Below are 26912 nucleotides of genomic sequence, written 5' to 3'. Positions count from 1 at the left end.
TAAACAACCTTGTTTTCCAATCACTTTATCGCTGTTAAAGACGGTAACGACATTAGATGCTCAACTTACGACTACATCATGTCAACTGTTGTTGACAGTTGTCAACAAACTTGCAATTCTAATCGCCATTACTTAATGTAGAAAATCCATTCTCTCAAGCCCTCCTTATTTATATTCATCCTGGATAACTGATATGTGCTGGGAAACAATGGATGCAGAAGCACAGGATCTTCTGACATGATTACCCATCCAGGCAGATTTGGTTTAGTCCTGACCAATTCTGGACTGTTTACAGTAGCCAGATTTGTTTGATTAGATCTTCATCTGGATATATATATATATATATATGATTTGTTTAATTTTATAGTTTCTTTCATTTCTTTGCACGCGCGCGCACACATACTATATATATCATTTACAAACGCATCCGTACCTTACAAAAATTCCAACAAAAAACAAAATCACACCCCCAAAACTAAGCCAATTCTACATGGTTCTCTAAACCAAAGTGACGGTAATGTAAACCGACTGACAATAGGCCTGCGCACCTTGGAAATGAATGCAAATAGAATTGAACTACAATCTAGTTATGTGCCAATTTCCCATTTGGAGCATTGTTTTACGCACTCGTCCTTTCATCAAGGGACAGGTCAATGTGAGTCCAATACAAATACCAAGGCACAATTACAGTTTTCAACAAAACAACTATACATCTGGAAACAAGTATCTTTGATACTACTTTAAATATACATATACGAAAACAAGTATCTTTGACATTAATTATTTTTGTGTGTATGATTACAATATTACCAATACAACTATAATTTTGAACACAAATACCTTTGATACTAATTAATTTAGAAGTATATAAATGGAAAAGAGCAATTATAATTTTCACCGATACAACAATAAATTTGAATACAAATTACCTTACCTTCGACGCTAGTTTATATATATAAAGGTGACCGATGAGACCATGCCTAGGTATTTAAGTTACAATTGCCGGTTATATATATTTGAGGTAGACATAAAATAAAGGTGGCAGATGAGACCATGCCTATCATGGTTACATACTTGCAATTTGCTACCAATGTCCAAACTAATTTTTATGCTCCCCACTCAAAATAATTATTTGTTTGGTGTACCAGACGTGCTAAAACTCCACCAAAGCTCGGAGGAAGTACTGAGAGGCCCAAAATTCTATACAAATAGAAAACTTCCATCAAAAAACACCTATAGTACCCTCGAATCTTCTGACTAGCAAATAGACACAGTTTTATAAACAGCTAAAAATGCTGTGACTTCCATAATTTCTTGCTATTCACTCCATTCAAAATTCCAGACTTCAGGCATTAATAACATCTGAGCATTATATGAAAATACTCAAGTAGATGAAATTCTGCAGGTAATGAGCTCGAAGACAACACTACAATTACATTATACACATAATTTAAACATCAAATACACGTATTTCAGGCAACAGAAAAACCAAATGATTAGAACACAAAAGCTTGGCAGATAATTTCGATTAAGAACTACTGCAACAACTGCTAAAATAAATAAATTCCAAACAATCTGCATGCCTTAGAATATTCAGTATCTACAAAACCAAGAACGTAGAATACAAGAGGCTTCTCGAATTAGAATCAAGCCCCCTCGGTGATATAAAGCCTTCTCAAAGAAGAAACAAAATGCCTCTTAGCCAAGGCAACCTACAAGCTATAGCCCATGTTTGTCTCTGCTTGTAACCAATCAAATGATATTACTCAAGCACATTTGAACCACCACAAATACTTCCATAGCCCTATAAACAGACTAGACCTTATCCATAACCCATGTTTCTCCCAGGATATTGACCAACAGGGAGTGCCCCGACTGGTTGCCTCTTTGAATCTTTTGCAAACAGTGAGTCTAATGATGGTCCATCATTGCCCATCGCAACTGCATGCTGACTTCCATCAGCTGTAACACTAAACTCATGTGAGGCACCTAAATTTGGTCTGAAAGACTGGTTATGAGCCATTCCAAGGGTAGTGTGACTGGAATGAGGATGAAATGGTAGACCTTGCATAGAATGTATAGGAATTTCAGGTGTGAACGGACCAGCAATATGATGTGTATAGTTTGAAGGAAGGCCACGAGGGCCATGAGGCATTTGGTCAGGAATAAAAGGAAAGTTATTCATTGAAGAGAGCCCTCTCTGTGGCACTGGAACAGGCTGCATAAAATGATTTGGTGGAAATCCATGTGGCCTCAAAGAATTGTATATTGGCTGATTCATGTGAGGACCATTATGAAGTGGATACAACATTTGCCCAGACTGTTCTTGTGAAAAGGATCTTCCAGGCAAATGCTCTGACCAAACATCCGGGGCAGGATGCTGTGGCTCTGGGGAGCTGCCATGATCAAACAACTTCATCTGTCTACTTTGGGGAGGTGGTTGATGATTAATCTGCTGCACAGCTCCTAAATTTGGGTCATAGGGCCCAGGACCATGATGATAGGGAAAGAAGGCAGGTGGTGGCCGAGAGTGGGGGCCAGGAAAAGAATGTGATAATGGAACATCTGCCAACCCTAGCAACTGCTGCTGTGCAAGATGAGATGGATGTGAGGGCAAGCCAAATAACTGATGGTTCCCACTTTTGCTACCAAAGTTATCTTGAACACCACCACCTGACTGATTGGAAGAAGTGGTAAATGGTGAATGTAAAGCACCAACCATGTCATTCAGGGAGATTCTAGACTCCAAAACAGGGGCATCACCACCATGATAATGCTGACCAACTGCACCATGACCTCTTTTATTTTGATCTTCATATCTACTCTTCTCATCTGTAAAAATGGGGGGCTTTTGAGCAATCTCTGGTGCTGCTCTTGGCACATCTGAGAAAATTAAATTTTCAGACATCTGAGGCCCATTTATGTTTGCCCTGAAAAATTCATCAAGGATGGGTGAAGAAGCTGAGTTCCCATTCCTTGATCTTCCAAGAAGCATTGGTCTTCCATCATGGGTTAATTTTGTATCGAAAGAGTCATTCTTTCCCATGAATGAATGCCCAGTTGGAATGGTCCCTGCATCAGAAATAGGTTTTTTGCTCCCTGGATCAAATAAACCTCTTCTGATTGAATTCCTGTCATGAAACCCACTAGCTTCCAACACCTCATCTCTTAAATCAGAGTTTAAATTACTTGAATATTCTCCCTTCTCTGCTGTGTTTGATAGAGATTTCTGTCTGCTGATCCCAAACGGTGCAAAGTTTCTGTTTCCAATAGCCTTTGCATTTTCAAAATGAGAGTGGGCAACATTACTCTGGTTACCATCATTTATATTTGCTGTACTAGACCAAGGATCTTGAACATGTCCATATCCCTTGTCAGCTAAGGACAGTTCTTGTGATCGTAAACCTGAAATTTTGTCATCCTCTGCATTGATTTTCCCTGATGATGGAAATGCATCAAATTTACCAAAATGGGATTCAAATTGTGAATTTGAAGGGAAAAAATTCCTGTTCGATGACAAGCCATATGATGAATCAACTCTACCATCTTCTACAACAGAATCATTAGAATGTGTATTAAGGAAATCAGGTTGTTTTACAGAAACAGGAGCATCAGCAGATCGCAACTCCTTCATGAATTGTTTTCCAAACAGAAATTCTAGCGTCTGGGCTCCTGTTCTCTCTGGAGTTTCATTCTTCTCAGCATAACCAGAATTCTCATGACTTATTTCTTTCGAGGGGATTACGTGTCTTTCCTCATGATATTGCACCCTTGGTGACTTCTGGTCTTTAATGCTTGTTCCTTTTTGTAACAATGACAGCAGATGCTGAGATGCATGATTATCCATGTTTAAGCTTTGCTCATTGGTTGAGGGACTGCCCTCTAACAGGGTGTGATTTTCTTCAGGATAATTTGGCACCTTTGAAACACTTTCAGATGCTTGAGCAATGATGGTTTGTTCTAGGTCTTCACATGTAAGAACATTGATTTGTGGAACAACAGAGTCAGATTTATGATTTCTACCCACCCGGAATTGGCCCATTTCCTCATGAACTGTTGGTTTCACAACAGCTGTCATTACCTTCTCAACATCCTCCAAAGACGGCCCATCAGGCATTGGTAGCACTTTGCACGTGTTTTTGACAGGAAAAATAGATATCAAAGGACTATTTGGGGGTTCATCCACTTGCACTTTATCTTCAATGGGAGTAATCAGAGTCGTATTGATTTCATTCTTTGGAAATAATGACAGTATATCTGATGCATTGTGAACAGGCATGCCACCACTAGACCTCTCCTCTGACAAACAGTAAAACCAATTAAGTGCACAGTAGAACATATTTACATAAATCAACAACCTAACTAGTTAGAAAGGGAATGTATCTTCCAATCTTTACATTATTGCTTTTATGGCTACTGCAAACTTTGCTAGCTTAATGCATACCTTCTGTATGAAACCAGCGAGCAAACTTTGAACTTTTGAGGGCCCTTTTATCATCTCCAATTCCATTAATCACCTCAGTGTCCTATTACAATTAAAAGGAAAAAATTTAGGAATTAAATCAAAGCAATTAAGCAAGCACATAATGAATAGCAAACAACACAACTACAACAGAAGCATTGGCCAAGATACCCACATTATAATCCCTAAAATTTAGATTAACTGCATAAAGACATCTTCCACAATAATGAAGCATCCTCGTACAAAAACCTCCAGCAGTATGAAAGATAAAATCAATCACAAAATCTCAGTTTTTAAACATTATTGGCAATTATACTATTTGAATGAACAAATGTGACAATAATTTGAAAAAACTATAATGTCTTTTTTTGGACATTTCAGATGTTAGCCCTAAAACAACAATCCTTATATCAAAATGATAATAGCCTTGTCTAAAACTTGGATTTATTATAATATTCAGATTCACGACATAATTCTGATAATAAATCACAAAATGATTTTCTGCTAAATTCTCCTTTAAAATCTGCTGATTTCCTCATGTACGTCTACTTTGAAAGTGCTTGCAGAATTGCCTGAATCAAGGGTTTTTGTTCCTAACTCAGCAGTGGACAATTAATGAATTTGGACCTTGATTAATAAATTGATTAATTTCTTTACTGAATGCAGATTGTATAAATCTACATCAAATTTGATCTTCTCAATGAATTGATACATTATCAGTCTGCTGACTATTGCTTGTGATCTATTGTGGTGTTATCCCTCTCTCAAATGTGTTGGACCTCCTCATTATCTTTTAATGATAAAGAGACACGCCCCTACACCTTGCAATGGACACCTCCCTTCAGAGCTAATCGCTACTTACTATGGTCTGCCCTTATCAAACTAATTGCTGCCCTTCAAATTAAGGTAATCAACTCCACTCACATAATGAATAGCTGACATTGTTCTTTGAACTGGCCTCCTCATTTGTACTTCTTTTCTCCTTGAGTGCAGTGAGCCTTTGTAAGACAATAATATTTTAAATATCAAACAGGTCGGCACTCATTTGACTGTTATATCCTTTGTTTAGTGATCTGCTGTGCTGTTATCCCTCTCTCAAATGTGTTGGACCTCCACATTATCTTTTAATGATAAGGAGACACACCCATACACCTTGCAATGGACACCCTCCCTTCAAAGCTAATTGCTACGTACTATGGTATACCCTTATCAAGCTAATGATGCCCTTCAAATTAAGGTAGTCAGCTCCATTCACATAATGAATGGCTGCCATTGTTATTTGAACCGGCCTCCTCATTTGCACTTATTTTCTCCTTGAGTGCAATGAGCCTTTGTAAGACAATACTATTTCAATATCAAACAGCTCGGCACTCATTTGACTTTTATCTCCTTTGTTTTGTATTAATAGAGACTGCATTGTGATTTAGGGGCATAACCAAATCTGGCCAATGGGAGGATCCTTAAACTAACTCTTGGAGATAAGCAAGCTTTAGATCCTCCGTATGATACAGTTAGCTTCTGTTGTGCAACTGTGATATTTATCTCAAGGTATATATCGGTCTTCAGTTCAAATGTGAGTCATCAATTCTGAGCCAATGATTGGAAATTTGGAAGTTTTGTAAGCTCAAAACAAGTTTTCTCTCATCCTTACTTTCTTATAACTTGAGAATGTAAAAGTTTGATTAGACCCAGCATATGTACAATATCATGGATATCTCTTTGCATTAACACAAGAACCATACATTAAGATGATGATTAGAAGAATGAAATGTGAATCTCCCCTTTTGGGTGTTAGTTTTGGTAGCTTGGACAGCTGTTCGTCCATATGTAGTTAATTAGCAAGTAATTGTTTTACTAACTAATTTGTTAGAGTTAGGACAAATATTTGTTAATTAATTGACCACTTTTGGAAACAACTAGAAAAAAACTTGGTTAGGGTTGTTAAGTTGTTTTTAATCTTGACCATCAATTGAGAATCAATCTCGGCCGTTGGTTTTCTAACAAGAGTAGTATAAAAGGGGGTCAAGGGGGCATTTGGAGAACAAGAGTTGTGAAAGCATTTGCAATGTTAGCAAATGAGTTTGTTGTGATAGCAAACAATCTTGCAGTGTTAGTAAGGGCGCAATGATAACGTTGGGGATAACGCGGAGGAATATCAGCAGGAGAAATTAGAAGGTTGTCTGAGTTCTACCAGTGAGAAGCAAGGAATTTTGTATCTCTTGTTTTGTTGAAGTTAATATATTTTCCATCTGCAGAACTAGTTTTCCCTTGGGAGTTTTTCTAGGGACAATCTGTCCAAAAATATTGTGTTCTTTGTGTTGTGAAATCCTTTCCGTATTTTATAAGTGAAGTTTCCGTTGTGTTATTTTTCAGTATTAGCTAGGAATTTATTTTTGGTAGTTTAATAATCATTTACAATAGGAGATTAATAATCAGTGAGTGCAATAGGAACTTTCACATGGTATCGGAGTGGTGTTGAGGGTAGAGGAGTTTTGCCCTAGGAAAGAAATTGAGGGTTTATAAAACCTAGATTGATCTCTTTAGATTTATTATTGCTTTAATCCCTTGAGACGGCTTCAACTGGTTTGAGAGATCAGGACAGACTGGATGGTGCCTCAAATTTTGGTGTTTGGAAGGCTCGACTTTCTTTATTGTTGGATGAGAATGGTATCAAAGATTATGCTACCATTGGTATAGTTGTAGCTACAGATGCTACATAGCTTGCAACATACAAGAAGAAAGATGCCAAGGCGAGGAGGATAATCCTTGATGGTGTCAAGGATCATATTGTTCCACATATCTAGTAGCTAGATATATTGAAGAAGATGTGGGACGTCATTCTGAATTTGTACCAGAATCCTACCACCAATAGGAAGATGATTCTCAGAGAGAAGTTGAAGAATACCCAGATGAACCAAGGAGAAGACGTCACAAGTTACCTCCCCAGGCTTAGACTTGTCAAGGACGAGCTAGCAGTTGTTGGAGATAGCCTAGTGATGACAAGCTAGTGAGAATAGCCCTAAATGGGTTTACTAAACAATGGAGTGTCTTTGTTCAAGTTGTCAGTGGATAGGATACCTTACCAAGTTGGGATCGACTATGGATTGATTTCACTCAAGAGTTTAGACTAAGTCTTGTCAATGGGGCCAATAAGAGTCAGAAAAGTGAGGTGGAACAGGAAAACATTGCCCTGGCAAGGAAAGGGAAAGCAAAGAAGGGGTCTAGCAAAGGATCGAATTCACAAAGTGAAAAGAAGGACCTTTCTAAGGTCAAGTGCTTTGGATGTCACGAGTATGGTTACTATGTCAGTGATTTCCCAGAAAGGAAGGCAGCAAAGAAGCAAGCGACAGCTTCAGCAAGTGCAGAAGAACTCTCAAGTAGAATGGAAGATGAATTTGCACTTAAAGCTTCTATGGTGAGCTCAAACTCACAGACTATCTCGTATATAGATAGTGGAGCGTCATTTCATATGATAGGAGTTAGAGAGAGTACTTCTCTAGTTATAAGGAGGAGAACACCAATATCCAAATTTCTATGGGAAACTTGTCCAAACTTAACCCAATTGGGAAAGGGACTATTCAATTTCAGCGGGAGAATGGAAAGATAATTCCAATTCATGATGTGTTGCATGTGCTAGGCTTAGGTATGAATTTGATTTATGTATCTGTCCTTCAGGATAGGGAGTATAATGTACTCTTTAGAGGGACACGTGTTGATTAAGCACAAGGATTTGAAATCACCCATCACTATTGGAGTTAGGAGTGGTCGCCTTTATAGGTTGCAATTTGATACTCTTAAGGCACTCATGAGCAGTTGTAATCCTAGAGATCTTGGAGGGCTATGACATAGGAGGATGGGCCATATTCATCATGGAGCACTCAAATTGCTTCGTGAGACAGTGACAGGTGTTCCAGAAGTGAACACAGAGCATGATGATGTATGTAAAGGATGTGTGTTGGGGAAGTTTGCGAAAGTATCTTTTCCAAGGAGTGACACCAAATCTGAAGGTGTTCTTGATCTAGTACATTCAGATGTATGTGGACCGATGCCAACAAAATCTCTCAGAGGATATGAGTACTATGTTACTTTTATCGACGATTTCTCTAGGAAGACCTGGATATACTTCTTGAAGACCAAGGATGAGGTTTCCAGTCGGTTCCAAGAGTTCAAGGCTCTTGTGGAGAACTCGACAGGAAAGAAGATAAAGGTTCTTCGATCAAACAATGGAGGTGAGTACAAAGGAAATAACTTCCAGTAGTTTTGTACCAAAGAAGGAATCAAGAGAGAGTGGATTGTTCCTTACAATCCACAGCAGAATGGAGTTGTTGAGAGGAAGAACCATTCTATATCAGAGGCGGCAAGAGCTATGCTACATGACCAGGACATGCCCCACTATTTATGGGCAAAGGTGTGTAGTACAACAGTCTACATTCGAAATAGAGTTCCACACAAGGTACTAGGGAAGACGACACCAAAGGAAGCTTTCACAGGAAAGAAACCAGATGTTGGTCACTTCAGAATATTTGGGAGTTTGGCATATTGTCATATTCCAGCAGATATAAGTACCAAGTTAGATCAGACTACAGAGAGGGGTACCTTGTTGGGTACAGTGAAACCTTAAAGGTATAAAAGATTTTTATCCCTGAGACCAAAAAAATTATTGTCAGACGTGATATTAAGTTCATGGAGGACAAGGCATTTAGAGGGTCCAGAGATTTGCCAGCAGATGATCAGAGTGAGCGGCCAGCAAAAGCTCCAAGGCCTAGTCAAGGGCAGGAAAGCACAAGTACAGTTACCAGTACAAGTGTAGGCTCAAGTGGTGAAGTTTCACAGAGCATGGAGCAACAGGTGCAACAGGAAATGCATCTAGAAGACTTAGAGGTTGATATTTCATCCTCTACAGTTGGCAATAGGAACCGCGAGGTTCAAGAGACACAAAGGGATACTCAGGAGTTTGTGGGAGCTCCTAAGAGTACTAAAGAGCGGAGACAATCAATAAAGTTCAATGACCATGTGGCATTAGTTAGTCAGTTGGTACATAGTGAACCTTCCAGCTATCAGGAGGCTGCAGAGCATCAGGTATGGCAAGACGCTATGGTTGAGGAGTATAACTCAATTATGCAGAATGATGTGTGGGAGGTAGTTCCTAGACCAACAAATAGGGCAGTAGTTGGATCACGCTGGATCTATAAGAAAAAGTACAGTGCAGATGGTAGCATCGAGAAATATAAGGCAAGGTTCATGGCCAAGGGGAGGGAATAGACTACAAGGAGACATTTGCTCCAATGGCCAAGTATATTTCTATACGAGCCGTGATCTCATTTGCAACACAGATGGGATGGCAAATCCATCAAATGAATGTCAAGACAGCATTCCTTAATGGTGAGTTAAAGGAGGAGGTATGCATAGAGCAACCAGAAGGCTTTGTAGCACACAACAAAGAGACCCACGTGTGCAAATTGATTAGATATATTCGAGGTGAAGGTATCAAGTTGATTGGCTATACTGATGCAGATTGGGTAGGAAGTACAATGGACAAAAGGAACACTTCAGGGTGTTGTTTCAGTTTAGGGTCAGGAGTTGTATCTTGGTTCAGTAGGAAGCAAAAATCCGTGGCTCTGAGTTCACTCAAAGCAAAATATATAGCAGCTAGCATGGTGACATGTGAAGCTATATGGCTTCGGAAGTTTTTAGTAGCCTTGTTGTGTCTGAAGGTTGAAACTACTGTGATACACTGCGATAATCAAAGTTGCATCAAGTTGTCTGAGAATCCAGTATTTCATGATAGGTATAAACATATAGATATCGGATATCAGTTCATCAGAGATTGTATACAACAGGGGGTTGTTCAGCTATAGTACATACCTATAGAGGAGCAGGTAGCAGACATTCTGACTACATTGGGGTAGGCAAAATTTATCTTCCTCAGAGATAAGTTAGGTGTCATGCAGAACAGCTTCCTCACTAAGAGGGAGTGTTAGTTTTGGTAGCTTGGATAGTTGTTCGTCCATATGTAGTTAATTAGCAAGAGTTTTACTAATTTGCTAGGGTTAGGACAAATATTTGTTAATTAATTGACCACTTATGGAAACAACTAGAAACCGACTTGGTTAGGGTCGTTAAGTTGTTTTTAATCTCAACCATCGATTGAGAATCAATCTCGGCCGTTGGTTTTCCAACAGGAATAGCATAAAAGGAGGTCAGGGGAGATTTGGAGAACAAGAGGTGTAGAAGCATTTGCAGTTTTAGCAAATGCGTTTGCAATGATACCAAACAGTCTTGCAGTGTTAGCAAGGGCGCAGTGATAGCGTTGGGGATAACAATGGAGGAATATCAGCAGGAGAAATTAGGAGGTTGTCTAAGTTCTGCCAATGAGAGGCAAGCAATTTTGTACCTCTTGATTTGCTGAAGTTAATATATTTTCCATTTGCAGAATTGGTTTTCCCTTGGGGGTTTTTCCAAGGACGATTTGTCCAAAAATATTGTGTTCTTTGTGTTGTGAACTTCTTTCCGTATTTTATAAGTGAGATTGCAGTTGTGTTATTTTTTAATATTAGCTGGGAATTTATTTTTGGCAATTTAATAATCATTTACAATAGGAGATTAATAATCAGTAACTACAATAGGAATTTTCACATTGGGATATTCCTATATTTTGCCCAACAACATTAAATGAGGTCTAAATTATTAAGATCCTGCACACAGGTTAATTATCATTATGAAAAATGACAAAACAAATAACTAGCAAAATTATAAAGAGAATTCTAATCATCATTATAATTTATATAATGTGCATGTTGGATTCAATAATACTTTCCCTGACAATCTATCCTAATTATGAGTCCCTTGGAAATGCATATAAGGCACCTCAAGCTTAATTATTTCCATCAAACCCAAGAGCATGGACAGACACTCGCAATTCGGCCTCCTAGCCCAGCCCAAGGGCTGGCATACTTGAAGGGAATTTATGTGCTACTTGCATCCCTTATCATGTATTCCACAACCTATCCTCGCTATGAGTTCCTGGGAAAAGAGTACAAGGCGCCTCAAGCTTATTCCTATCCATCAAGCCCCCAAGTGCGAAATGACATCCGCCATTCAACCTCCTAGCCCCACCTTGGGTTGACATACTTGAATGGAACTTGTGTGCTACTTGCATCCCTTATTATGTATTCCATTCTATCCCCCATAATGGGGTGGTACATTGATTAAAGTATTAAAAGTCTTATATGTGTTATCTACGACCTAAAAAGTAATTCATGTCTTTTTGGCTTACTCTAGTTATTCTTGTATCTAGAAGTTAGAACATGTCAGATATGAACCAACCACAGAACATGCACATAAAAAACATTAGGTATACACATGAATAGATGCAGAAATGAGAGCATACAAATAAAAACATTAAGTAAACACAAGAATATATGCAGACACATAGCATATACACAAATACATGAGTTGGTAAATCCTTCTCTTTGACTAGAATGCACCCATAGCTTTATCCTAGCATTCAAACACATTAGGATTTAGAGGATGAAACATTATAGGTTTGCACCAAGCTATCCCCGCACTAAGCCCAAAAGCAGACACACCCTCTTGGCCCTAGTGGCAGGCACCTTGGACATCCACTTGGGGTGGAATACTTAGTGAGGTACTTGTATCTGTTTTCCAGTTTCCCTCTTCATGCATTCACCCCAAGATCGCAATAGATAGCCTAGCCCCGCCTTGCTACTCATAAGCCATTTTGAGCCAGAAAGAGGACCTTACCCCATCTTGCTGCTCATAAACCATATAATGCCAGAGAGTGCAACTAATTCCACCATTTTGCTCCAATGTGCTAATAAATTTGCTCCAATCTGCTTGGGACATTTGCTTAATATGTCCTATAAATATGGTCCAATATGCTTCAAGGTTTTTCTTATTAAGTACCTTTGGATTTCCTCATAACACCTCCTTTACAGGTTGCTGTTTTTATAACTGGCTTTGCATTGCATTGATATCACATCTATTGATAAGTGGTTTTCTTACAAGCATTGGGGAAGAGGTGTGCTTTTCTATTCCTAATTTGTGACTTCACAATGAAAAGGTCATTCGGCCACCTTTCAATGCCATGCATCTATGCATTGACAGTTTCTGATTTGAAACACTCCTCTCATTGTATACAATAATATAAATCCAGCCTTTAAATAGAATGAGTAACGGAAAGCTTCTTGATCAAATAATGCTTCACAAATCTTGCTCGAAATCTTCTTTAAACTTCACATACATAAACACACAACTTGCATAAATTTCAAACCACGATTAGACTAAATAACCTCATTAATCTGCTTGCATATACGATATATACATAGTTACACCGCTCTCCGAGATGGGGGACAGAGGGGCCTCAATTTCAAGATGGCAGCGGGGGAGGGGGTGTATATATAATATACTATACATGCATCACTTAAAATGCTAGTTATGAAAAGATAAATAACAATATAAGACATAAAGATAAAAAACAGTAAAATAGTAAATTAGAATTACTAAATACTTGAATATTGAATATGGAACATTGAACAATAAAAAGTTTAATAGTTGAATTAGTAAATGAAAGAGTTCTATTATGTAATAATAATAATAGATATCAAAAGTATGAGACTCTAATCATAGAGATGATTAAATTGAGTAGCATGATATCAAAACAAGTAGAAATTACACTAGAACCCAAAATGAAATTAAAAATGTCTTCTTTTTTCAAATTGCCCTTTTGATTTCTGCCATGACGAGAGGCATCCCTGGAGGAGTTGAGGGATGTTGTTGCCTACCCCTAACTGGTCCAGGGTCACCAGGATATCCCCACATTCCTGGCAAACAGTCGCAAGATGAGCGGTGCCGCTGGGGACACTGTACCACTTTCCCCACATTCTCATTCCAAGAATGCTGGGATGGTGGGGGTGCCTCCCCAAGTACACTAGAGACATATCTGCTGCAAATTCTTCTTTATTCTGTCCCCATACAACGAAAATCTGTTTCACAATCTTAATCAAGCCTACAAAATTCCTATCCCATAAAGCATGAGTACACCTTGAATATCTTCACAAAAGGAAGATAAATGGGATCTCATAGATCTGCTCAAATATTTAACATATATCTGCTGTAGTAAACCTTTATTTCTTCCCATGTGCTTGAGATCTGCTTCTAATTCATCCAATACACATCTGAAATACGTTTACTGCTATGTTCCCCCAAGTTTCCAGGATGGGGACAGTGGGGGATGGGTTTCTAGGACGGCAAATTTTTTTGGCAATTTTGGGGACGGTGGTGGGGGGGCGGCAAATGGGGATGGCTATATATATAGAGAGAAATTTGCAAATATACACTGAAATTTGCAAATATACATGTCATTCATATGAAACTAAGCACAAAGCATGTCATTTAAACATTATAGTACCTTACATACACCATTGAATGCCATCTAGGAAATATTAACCAATTTCGGTACTTAATTGTCAATACACATATCAATATGTGAACAAAAATATTTAAATATTAGTCTTGGAGTGAACAATATCATAAAAATCTAAAAATCTAAATATGCCCAAAGGCAAGAGGGCTGCCATAAAGTATCAATGTATCATCATCATGTTCAAGTTCAACATAGAAAACAAAATATGGAAAAATGAAGCAAACTGCAGCTCCTATTCTGCCCCTACCACCATGTAGATTTTTTTATTTTTTTTAAATTTTAAGCATGGAAAAAATCAGGGACGACCAGCCGTCCTCAGTACAGTCAAGGGACGTCTAGATGTCCCCTTTCCGTACCAAGTACAGCAAGCGGTCCCCTAAGTTTTTTACCCAAGCATCCCCGAGTACCCAAAATGTCTCTAGCCTTTTTTGCACTTTTGGGGATGGCAAGGGGATGTCCCATACCCATCCCCCATTCGGTGACGTCCCCATCTTGAAAACTTGGGATATTTTGCCACGGACACGTCTCCAAGGTACCTAGGTTTACTGCTAGTAGTCAACCTAAAATTACATTAATCAGCATCCTAAATATGCTCGACATTCTTATATTTATGTTTAGCATGTCTTCTTCAATTCAACTAATATTTCATTGTTAGCTTGCTTCACTTTACCTCTAGATTAAGTCCATTTTTCTCACTGCCTCTTCACAAGAAGGGAAACTTTTCAAAGAAAGATGACTCATGAAATATTGCAACTATCCACTCATAGCACTAATTCCAAATGCAACTCGGCCAATTGAATTCAAATTTAAATTTAATTGGATCCTTGTTAAGGAGACCCCTTGACTAGTAGCATTGCCTTTTTTTAAGCACAACAATTTCTAGCATACAGACTTCCTTTGATATATTTCTTTTAGCATTACCCTTATCTTATATACTTAAATTCTCAGTCTTTATATCTTATTTGCTACAAAGTCGCACTACTTCAGTTGGTGGCTACTCTTATAAGTCTGACACTATTCGATCTAAGTATTGTATTTACAGCCTTGATTAAGTTAATGTTTGGTAGCTTATGTCGAATAAATCTATATATATAATCATATATGAGTTATAATTTATATGTTTGTGTTACATCATATATGAGATATGAGTCTATTGTTATATTAGAGAAATTAATATAATAGTGAGATATATATATATAACTATAATTAAATTTGTTATCATATTAATTGTATTATTAACAAATAGACATGTCCCATCATTGGACATGTCTTCTTGTGGCTTATTCCCAAATATAAGAAATTGTTGCCATTTGAAAAACACATACAGTAGAGGCAGTGCCATTACATTTGCAGCGATCCTCATAATTAACATGGTATCAAAGCCAAACTACAAATGTAAAGAAATAAAAAAAGCAACAATTGGAAGTAAAAATGGAAGGATATGTCTGAAGATTCAAGGTCGGGTTGTTCGTTACTATACATCTGGATAAATTTTAATGTCTCCTTATGGCTTATTCTGAAATATAAATAAGAGATCGTTGTCATTTGAAAAACACATACCTTAGAGGTAGTACCATTACATTTGCAGCGATCCTCATATTTAACATGGTATTAGAGCCAAACTACAAATGTAAGGAAATAAAAAAAAGCAACGATTGAAAGTAAAAATGGAAGGATATGTCTGAAGATTCAAGATCGGGTTGTTCGTTACTACACATCTTGATAAATTGTGATAAATGGAATTGTCAGATTTAAGGATCTTGACAATCCAAATGATATAGAAAAGAGCCTAAGTGACGCAGGGTAGGTCGGTAGTAACTAAGACCAATAGGTACACTCAGCTACCCAAGCCCCCATGCGAGAGTTAACACAACGAAAACAAACACAAGAGAGAACAGCACCATAGAGAGAGAACAATATTCTTTATTGATTCATGAAAATTTCATCATACATGCCCAACTGTAAGGCCTTCTGGGTTACGGCCAGATACAAATACATTCAAATCCAAGATCCAGCTTCAAGTTTGGATTTCCATCAATTATCTACCCTCCATTCTTCCAAAAATTATGATTAAGACTCTACCCAAGACCCCTAATTATACTAATCTAAGCCACAAGTTGGCCCATAATGCTAAAAACTAAAATTAAATACTTGAAGAGCCACAAGTTGGCCTGCATCAGCAATTAAATGTCCAGAAATCGATATCTGAGCAAAATCATGATATCTCCTAGCTCCAATTGAATTAGAACTCGCACTTTGAACTGTGGATAGTATTTTAAGTTCTCTACAACCCCTTAAATGTGCAAAGGCTGATTCACCAAGGATAAGTGCACATCCATCCTGCAAGTCAAGCACAGAAAACTATCGCGCAGAACTGCCCAAAATCAATACTCCAGGAGAATTGCCATATCTCCCAACTTATGAGGAATTAGAACTTGTGCCTTTGACACAAGGAAGTACTCTGGGCCCTCTTCAATCCCTGAAAAGCACATCCTCTCATTCATTATGAAAATTAGTTACACAGTCAGCGACAGGCACCCAGAAACCAGAAAACATCGTTTCAGCAGCAAGGTAAAAACATGCAGGATAGCAGTGCAACCCAGGATGCTCCTACATCACTAAGATATTAGTCATGTGCAAGAGTAGACAAAGCTTGGGAGTCCACATCATTATTGGTCAAGTCCACTTGCACCATATGGAGAACGTATAATTAGACAAACCCGCATTAGTAATAATGATAAGCTACAGTCAAAAAGATAGCCAGATGAGGGATACTAGCAACAACAAAAATGTTAGCTATTCCATCATGTAAAGTTTCTACAAATTCCGTTATAAATCAAACTTAGATTATACTTTCTACTTTTATACTTGTTGAGGATGATCTTCGATATGCAGACTTGACTGAATTAATAAATATAATTTTGGAAATGTTTTTATTTTCTACAAATTGTCTTTAGGGTAGTATTGATCAAGGAGCAGACTTATAATTTTTGTGTCCTTAAACTTCAACCACACCCTACATAAATACCGAATCAAAGGGCATGTCCCTTGAAGGGACATAACCCTATCTAGGTCAGCCCATACATGCCTTCTCATAATTGGCGATCTTAAGAAGGTAATGGTTTGAGAATACTTAACTAAGATTTAGTTAAGATAATACTTGCACATAGTTGTCTTAAGAACCCAGCCAATCATGTCTAGACAAGGAGTAATAGGCCTTTATAAGGCATTTCAAAATGATAAGTTTTGTGCAATCTGTACAATCAAATCAGCATGGTGATCAGAGTTACGAATTTAACACTCCCTCTTAACTTGATAATCATACTGAGAGATGACATATCTAGCGTCATCAATTACAATGATTAAGCATAGATTGATACTCTATATCTATCTGAATCTTCTAAGCATGTGGTATCATTGAACACATGATACTACGTCATATTACCATCCTGTGATATGACTTATACTAGTGATGACAGTATTGCATGGGATGCAACACACAGGATAAAATCCAAAGAATGATTAAATTCTTCATTTATCCAAGTTGACTCATAGGTATTGGCAATCCTATATCACAACATGATCCTGAGTTAAGATCTACCAGCACAAGATAAAACTCTGAAGAATAAATTCTTCCTTTATCCAAGTTGTGACTCATAGGCATAGAAATGTCTGTCACAAATGATCTTGAACTCATCTAGATCTGATAGTAGTTCTCTATTGTTTAGCACATTATATAAGAGATCGTCATCTCTCAAAATGTCTTTTATACAAATGTTCATTACCTCAAAGATCGTCACCTCTTAAATAATGAATACAAATGGTGGAGCCCATAACAGTCAATACCCTGACAATAAAAATTATTTTAATAATAATTTAATGTATACAGATGAATTACAATTCAACCATACCAAGTCTTTTCTTGAAGTTATCTATCTTCACTCGAGAGAGAGATTTGGTAAGAATATATGTTGTCTGATTTGCAGTGCAAATGTATTCTAATTTTACAATATTCCTATCTACCATATCTCTTACATAATAGAAAGGAATTTCAATATGCTTGGGAAAGGAGTTTCAATATGCTTGGACATGTAATGAAAAACTGGATTCACAAAAAGCTTGATTGAACTCTGATTATCACAATGAATAATCGTAGGAGTCATGGCTTGACCAAATAATCCCACAAGTACATTTCTAAGCCAAATTGCTTCCTGAGAGGCCATCGTTGCTGCAATGTATTCGACTTCTATGGAATTTTGTGCTACTGAAGATTGCTTTCTGCATATCTATGATATCATCATTGAACCTAAACTGAAACAGCATCCTGGAGTTCTTTTCCTGTTGGTAAAACTTCCAACCCAATATGAGTCTATGTATCCATGTAGGTCCAATTCAATTTTCTCATACTTGAGCCCAAGGTTAAGAGTGCCTTGTAAGTATCTCATGATGTGTTTGACTGCAACTAGGTGAATCTCCTTTGGCTCACACATAAACTGACTTATCACATTGACAGCGTAGCAAATATCAGGTCTTGTATTTACCAAGTACATAAGAGACCCAATCATCTATCTGTAAAGAGTAGAATCTATGGATGGTGATTATGTTGCTGCTTCCTTAAGTTTATGTAGATTAGTCTCCATGGAAGAAGACATAGGCCTACAATTCCACATTCCAAATCTCTTCAAGATGTCTAATGTATACTTTCCTTGATTAAGTATGATGTTGTCAGAATTCTGCCATACTTCCAGTCCTAGGAAGTAATGAAGGAGACCTAAATCTTTCATCTCAAATTGTTTGATTGGATCTTTCTTGCATTGATCTATGAGATGATAATCAACTGTTATTAGTAAATCATCAACATACAATATCAAAATTACCATATCATCTTTATCCCTTTTATAATATAGATTTTGGATCAGCATCATTCGTGGAGAATCCTAAGCTGGTGAGATACTTATCAATTCTTTCATACCATGCCCTTGGAGCTTGTTTAAGCCCATTGAGAGCTTTCTTGAGCCTGCAAACAAAAATTTTAGGGTTATGAGTTTAAAATCCTTCAGGTTGCTCCAAATATACCTCTTTTGTAATCTTTCCATTCAGAAATGTTGTTTTTACATCCATCTGATGTACTTTCCATCCCTTTGATGCTGCAATAGCTAGGACTGCTCTTACAAAGGTGTATCTGGCAACAAGAGCAAAGGTTTCTTCATAATCAATCCCCTCTTTCTAAGAGAATCCTCTAGCTACAAATCTGGCTTTGTATTTTTCAATGCTACTGTCAGCAACATGCTTGATTTAACTATCCACTTAGAAGAAACAACAGATTTTCCTTTAGGTCTTGGAACCTCAAACATCATTCTTCATAATGGATTGGTATTCTTCTATCATGGCATCCTTCCAAGTTGTATGTTTAATAGCATCTAAAACATTGGTTGGTTCTGATTTAGACAAATCACTCATGTTTGTTGCATTACTAGTAAATCTTCTGGGTCTTTTGTTTTCTCTGGAGGTTCCAGATGGTGCAGCGAAGTCTTTTGTTTCCTCTACTGTCTTAATGGCCCAAAGTGTTCTTTTTTTTGAATTTTGAGTTTCCTCAAGATTGAGATGTTGAATTTTATCTTCAATTTCTTTAATGTTCTCCCTCTCTAACTAAAATACGATATTTTCTTCAAAACTAAGGGAGAGGGATCTTCAGAATTTAGGGCTCTTTTGAATGCTAAATCTTCTTCAAATATTACATCCCTACTAAGTTCAATATTTTTCTAACTAGATATGAAAATCCTATATGCTTTGGATGTTTTACTATACCCCACAAAAATACTTTTCCTCCCAGAGGGTTCTAACTTGGTTCTTTTTTCTTTAGGCGCATGTATATATATAAGGCACCCAAAATCCTAAGATAACTTATATTGGGTTTAACCTTAGTAAAAACTTCTTCAAGAGTTTTATCTTTAAGATAGTAGTGATGACTCCTGCTTTGAATATAGATAGCAGCACAAGAGATTTCTGACCAAAGATAATATTCTAAATTTTGGTCAAATATCATATAGCTCTTGTTGCTTCTATAATTGTTCTATTTTTCCTTTCTGCTACCCCATTTTGTTGTGGGTTATAAGGAATGGTATACTCCCTCTTAATTCATGTTTCTTTACAAAACTCTTTAAACAAGTCTGAAGTGTATTCCCCTCAATTATCAGTCCTATGAGTTCTAATTTTGTGTCCTAATAAGTTTTTAGTTGAGATTTTGAATTCTTTAAATCTCTTAAGGATTTCTTCTAATTATTTAAACTTTAAAAAGTAAATCCAAGTTTTCCTAGAGAAGTCATCTATAAAAAGTATATAGTACCAAAATCCTCCAAGAGAAGGCACAAACATAGGTCCACATAAACCTGAGTGAATTAATTCCAAAACATTATTAGTTTTTCTAGTGCTATCATGAAATGGACTTCTGGTGTTCTTACCCAGAGCGCATCCTTTGCATATGCTTGAGTGCTCTTTATTCAACTTAGGTAAACCAATTACCATCTTTTCCATAGTTGATAAGGTTTTGAAATTTAGATGACCTAACTGTGCCATATTTCGTTTATATCAACAGCTTCAAGAATTAAGGATTGAACAGGTCGACTAGGTTCTGCAATTAATTCATACAAGTATCCCTTTCTTTGACCAATCAACTTTGATTTCTTAAATGAAGAGTTCTTAGAGCAGGTCAATAATTTACCGTCCATGAATGCAATATTATGTCCATCATCTTCAAGTGTTGTAACAAAGATTAGGTTCCTTTTTATTCCTGGTACATAGAGTACTCCTTTGACATATAGAACACTACTCGACTTCAGTTTCAAGGTGCAATTTCCAATTCCTTTGACGGAATGTGTTGAATTATCATCAATGGTGACTTCGCCATCAACTTTTCCTGATATAGAGTCTAGTGTTTGTTTATATCCTGTAATATGTCGAGATGATCCACTATCACTCACCCATTTACTTGAGACTTCATTTGATAGAGCCGAATAGAATACACGATTCTCAGGATCATAATTATCTTCTTTCCTAGTGATGTTTGTACAGTTTACTTGCCGCTTAGAATTCTCATGGCAATTAGATCTACAGTGGCCAAATTTGAAGCATTTCAAGCATTTTATTTTAGATAGATCTTTCTTAGGTTTGTCATTCTTTTGATTACCCATTTTCTTCTTGAAGTGTTTCTTCTTACCTTTATAGGAATTTGTGTTGAGAACCTGAAGTTCATCATCTTCAGTTTTCTACTTTCCCCTTTTCTTAAGTTTTCTAGATTCTTCCTTAATACAATCTTGAAGTTAAGAAGATTATCTCTAGCACTTACTCCTTATGAGAACGTTTCCCATAAATCTGGTAACCTATCTATAGCCATCAGTGTTAGTTCCTTGTCATCAATTATAGTTCCTATACTTGCAAGTTCATCTCTTAGACTGGCAACCCTTAGGAAGTAAGAATTCATCGATTCTCCCTTCATCTGTATATGATTTAGTTGTCTTTTTAGTGCAAGCACTCTAGCTGCATTGCTGACCTCATATGCATTAAATAATGCATTCATCATATGAAATGTCGTTTGATGTTTTGTTAGCAATGAGTACTATTTCATTTTTCACTCCATCTAATATAATTTGCATGGTTTTCCTGTTTCCTTTACTTCAAATAGTTTTATTAGGTTCAATAGCAAGTTGTTTGGATGTTGAATCAACAAACTGTTTCACATCATTTTGTTCAAGAATCATCATGAATATGAATTTCCAAGCACCAAAGTGTTTTTTCCTATCAAACCTGTCCTCAGGTCTGATTGTGTATGCCATTGAAAATAAAAGAATGATGCTACATATATTAAGTCTGATCGTTTAATTTGCAGAGCCTAGGTTCGACTACTAGAGCTCTGATACCATGTAAAGTTTCTACAAATTCTGTTATAAATAAGACTTAGATTATACCTTCTACTTTTATACTTGCTGAGGATGATCTTCAATAAGCAGACTTGAGTGAATTAATAAATATAATTCTGGAAACATTTTTATTTTCTGCAAATTGTCTTTAGGGCAGTATTGATCAAGGAGCAGACTTATATTTTTGTGTGTCCTTAAATTTCAGCCACACCCTGCATAAATACCGAATCAAAAGGGCATGTCCCTTGAAGGGACATGACCCTATCTAGGTCGGCCCATACATGCCTTCTCATAATCGGCAATCTTAAGAAGGTGATGGTTTGAGAATACTTAAATAAGATTTAGTTAAGATGATACTTGCACATAGTTGTCTTAAGAACCCTGCCGATCATGTCTGGACAAGGAGTAATAGGCCTTTATAAGGCATTTCAGAATGATAAGCTCTGTGTGATCTGCACAGTCGGATCAGTATTGTGATCAGAGTTACGAATTTAACACATCATCAGCTACACCTACTGCACTTGAGATCCAAGATCCACCCCCTACCACTCCATTTGAACACAATGTGAGAGATTTGAATGAGCTAATAAACCCAAAGGTTCTTCTACAAGGACCAGGAAGGAGGTCATGTCGCCATCCTCCTCCCCATCCAACTCTGCTTCCACTTCTCCTGAAGTAGATCGTCCGCCGCCTAAAACCCTACAGCTCCCGCTCTTCCCACTCTCCATCTGAAGAAAGGGATACTGTCAATAATATATATAACTAATATTATTTATATGTTATATAAAGTTATAAATTATTAAAAAAATTCTATTATTTTCACTGATATATTAATTGTTAGATAATTGTCATAGATGTCAAAGCTTGATACATGCAAAAAGTTATAAGAAACTGTTGTTAGAAAGAACATGCTGTTGCTAGAAAGAATATGCTGATGTGTTAGAAAGCATTCACCTAATGTTTGATACTGCTAAAAGAAGGTAAGCATTGCCAAGAAAAGAAAGGAAGGCTGAAATTCTCTTGGGCCCCCTGGGCAGGAATAATCTTCCCACTTCTTCGAGTCTTGTTTCTTTGTATGCTTCAATACTTCAAGCAGCTTCTCCATGTGGAGAGGTTTCTAATTTAGATTCAAGAAGCTTTTAAGTTTAAAGTACCTTGTGTTGTTTCAGTATCTTGTTGTTGTCTACCCATGGCCGAACTGGTTGGTTAATAGCTTTTTGTGTTTTGCTTTTGAAGCTTTCTTATGTTCCACTTTGTTAGCTTTCACAGGTGAGAGCCTCAATAGAAACTTCATTATTATATCAAACAAAAACAAAAAGAGATAATATATGATTTCTTACTATCCACATCTTTGAACCACCAGCAAATATGAATAGGAAACAAAAATTGCAAAAAGCAAGGCAAATTAACAACAATGATTAAGCTTCATTATCTACTCAATATCCCAGATTTATCTTTCCCTCTGATAATGGACAAATCACCTTATCAATTCTATCCAAAAAGCCAATATTCAACAGTCACAATAATGATAGAGTTTGGCAATACCAACCTTTTCCGGAATGGAAATATCTGCTTTACGAAAATCATTAGTTGTCTTTAAAAACAGCTTGTCCAGAATTGACTCGGATTTTTCTTTACTAGCATTTCTTCCAAAATCAGACTCTCCTGCTTTCTTCATATCTATAATATCCAGTCCTATATTCCAACTATTGTGTTCAATATCAGGTAGGTTGATGATTTGATCATTTTTTACTGAATAAGAAACAGTATCCAAGCCCCCAATGGACTGTGAAGAATCGGCACTGTCTAAACCAAGGAGATCCTTTACATCTCCAACAACATCAATTGCTGCAAGGGTTTCCTGGCCAGTTACCTGCAGCTCCGGCTTATACATACTCGCATCTGATGTAGTTGGTTGGCTTTCTTCTAGTTGGTGTTGCTTACCTTCCAAACAAGGGTCAGATTTGGTAGTATTGCCATGATTTTTGTCCACTTCAGAGTAAGCCTGGAAAAAGTCTTCGCAAAATTAAATTCTGTGTATTCTCCAATAAATACAAAGAATGCAGAAAGGAATAATCTAGTTCAGAAAGAATTTACTCATTTATATCTAGCAAAACAATGAATAATGATCTTATGCTGTTGAGCATTAACATACTCTAGTCAACAAAAATAACTAAGCAAATGAATATTAGGGTGTCCCTCATTTATTAAATAATAGAAGACAAAATGATTCCACATTAACTTTGAAGAGAAAAAGGTCAATTTCAACCAAATGACTGTAATAGTAAATACCTCTGGTACTTCTCTGTTTCCAGTTTTCAAAGATGTCTTCTTTTCAAGTAATACTTTCGTGAATCCTGGAGGTACCAAAGGCCTAGATGCTCCAGATAAACTGGTTTTGATGGATGAAGAAGAAATAGAATGATCAGGAAGAGGGATACCAGCTGGTTGATCTTCTAACTTCTTGCCATCTTCCACAAGACGATCTTCATCTTTCTTCTGATCTTTAGAGACTGTTAATTCCCACCCTAATTGCTGACCCGGTTTCAGAAGATTTTGTTTTTGTTTTTCCTGAAGCAACTTATGTTGTTCTTTCCTCATTAACTCAAATGAATCTTCAAATAAAATGCAAAAATATTAGTGGGATGTGAAAATGCTCAATATCTCATGACTAAGTCAAAAATTACAAAAAAATATGAAATTAAAATGTGGAAAAAAACTTGGGATCCAATTATAATTTCTTTTGCTGAAGAAACTTTCTAAACTCCAAAGATTCGTAGGTAGACCATCAAAAATACCTCTTCTTCTTCTCTCCTCTTCTATCCTTTCATTATTGGAAAAGTCCTCACTGCCAAAAGTTTCATCATTGTATATATCTCTGATCTCCGTTCGTGAAAGAGTCCCTGTCTGGAAAAATGCCAATGGCTATAAATACGCCCCTTTCTTCAAAAAATATTGCAAAATAGCTAAAAAACACCTGGCACACACCTTAGCTGAACGAAGTGACTGATATGTATCACTTGCTTGATTTGGCCTTCCACTTGCATGATGTCGGTCCTGTCCCCGTGCATTTGAGAGTATAGGTCCCCCTGAAGACCTTGATGACCTTAGATCTGACCCACTTCCTAGAAGACCGTCATGTTCTGGAGGAGTCCCTCCTTGCCAGGTAAGATGATTGCTAGCATGAGATGGCCTCCCAGGATCTGCATACCAAATTTAAATTTCAAGATTGCAATTTCTTCCATCTATAACACCATATATTCTCCACGAACTCCATAGCATCCAGGCAGTGCAAAAATAAGTAAAATTCATTTAATAGAGGTCTCTATCTATAGAACTACAGAAATTTGTGTAATTGAGTTACAGTCACAATTGACACATGAAGCTACCTTAAGGGCTTAAACCAATGAAATATTCAATCTCACATTTAACACCATCCGTCAGACACATCTGATAAATCTATAAGAAAGCTCTCTTGTAGCATACATCATGTTATCAAACTATTAGCAACATCATACTCTGTAGATTACATTATTACACAAAGAACAAATGATGAAACATACAAAACACAGGTTTAAGATAAAAGATCAATTTATTCATTTCAACTAGTGAAATCAGGGCAAACCTAATTCCCTGGGCAACAATCTTTTTTCTCGTGGTTATTGCTCTTAAGGGATCCACAGACATTGCTAATTTAGTTAACCTGCATGTCCCTAGTTTCTTCAGGCATTCAACTGCTCAATTTTATCAAAGAAAATCGTAAAAATCACATCATTTCACCTCCTCGTGCCCTAGAGAGAGGGCACGTCAACCCATTTAGATCAACTAGCATTCAAACACATAGTAAGCAAGGCTGAAATGAAAACATCTGCACTTCACCTGGTGCTCAGAATAAATCAAATTTCAATAGCAAGCAAACCCAGAGCAGGTTTTTAGTGTTTACAGTGTGATATAGAAAGCAAACACTTCATTTTAGAAGTGATGATATATAAATAATGGAATAGCATGATAGCAAGGGGAGTCAAAAGAGAAGCAAAATACAATAAAAGCTTGAAATTCAAAAAGAAATGGCTAAGCAGTATAATCATTTAGCAGTGATTGTTATAGACCCTGACATTCTTAATTAATTCAAAATACAGTCACATGAAGAGGACGCGTATCTGATACAGGAGATGGAATTGTAATAGGCTTAGTCACAGGGTTCGCCGAATTTTTGGCTTGAGGTTCAAAATTCAGCAAATCTGTAAAAAATGAATAAAATTCGTTTAAATTCGTCATTAAATTCGTGTGAAGTTGTTTTGGGGTTTCTGGGCAAAAAAAGCTTCTAAAACAATGACCTTCACCTGCGTATATGAAGCTCGGTTAGGGCAAAAATGATTGTCTGAGTATCACAGTGCCGTTGTTGAATATTTCAGTGCTATTCGAGGGTCGTGTCTGATGGCGGTTGTCTACTCCAACCTCCTGCCATTCGTCTACTCCAATCTCCTGCCATTCGTCTATTCCATTTCTGTTTGCATTTGCTTTACTCTTTGTTTGCTCCATTCGCTCCCTGTTTACAGATACTGTGTCATCCGTGACGGCCATTTGCGCCCGACGGTCTCACTTCAATAACATTTGTATTTATTTATTGTGGTTGGAAAGTTTTAAAAGATTATTATAATCATTGTTATTTTTATTATTATGTTTTAATATTATATAAATTATGACAATAAATACCCATAAAAAAAGATTATGATAATAAATTTTATGTTTATTAATCCTGTATTACCAGTAAAACATTTGTATGTGTATTTATTTTATGTACAAAAATATTTATATTTTGTGTATAATTTATGCTATTTATTTATTTATCATCAATAAGATATTAATATTTTGCATACTTATTTACGATTATTAATTAATTTATTATTACAATATTATTTTTATTTTTATTTTGTAATATTCACAATTTTAATTTAATCGTAAAGATTAGATAAAAATATTATTATTCTTTTATTTTAATTCTTTTTATTTGAAATGAAAAGTAAAAAAAATATCATAGTCTATAATCATCTCTACAAAGTTGAACTCTCCCATGGTTAGGAATCAG

General features: G+C 36.7%; 1 protein-coding gene across 3 annotated transcripts in view; it reads right to left on the bottom strand.

The window, feature by feature from the left end:
* Positions 1-1496: 1496 nt before the first annotated feature.
* The window catches only part of LOC149542722 (chorismate synthase), a 34876-nt gene continuing 9460 nt past the window's right edge, over positions 1497-26912 (bottom strand). For all 3 annotated transcript variants that reach the window (XM_089797599.1, XM_089797598.1, XM_089797600.1), the window contains exons 6-11: positions 24812-25026; positions 24622-24730; positions 24116-24438; positions 23373-23828; positions 4445-4526; positions 1497-4299 (exon numbers count right to left, since the gene is read on the bottom strand). In XM_089797599.1, coding sequence (XP_089653725.1) covers positions 1823-4299; positions 4445-4526; positions 23373-23828; positions 24116-24438; positions 24622-24730; positions 24812-25026 — 3662 coding nt within the window. In that variant the 3' untranslated portion in view covers positions 1497-1822. The remainder of the gene's footprint in view (positions 4300-4444; positions 4527-23372; positions 23829-24115; positions 24439-24621; positions 24731-24811; positions 25027-26912) is intronic.

Source organism: Cupressus sempervirens, chromosome 8 (genome assembly GCF_028749045.1).
Source record: "Cupressus sempervirens isolate cs-2001-9-10 chromosome 8, ASM2874904v1, whole genome shotgun sequence".
NCBI classification, from domain to species: domain Eukaryota; kingdom Viridiplantae; phylum Streptophyta; class Pinopsida; order Cupressales; family Cupressaceae; genus Cupressus; species Cupressus sempervirens.
The sequence above is the reverse complement of the archived record's forward strand: the minus strand, read 5'-3'. Positions and strand labels throughout refer to the sequence as shown.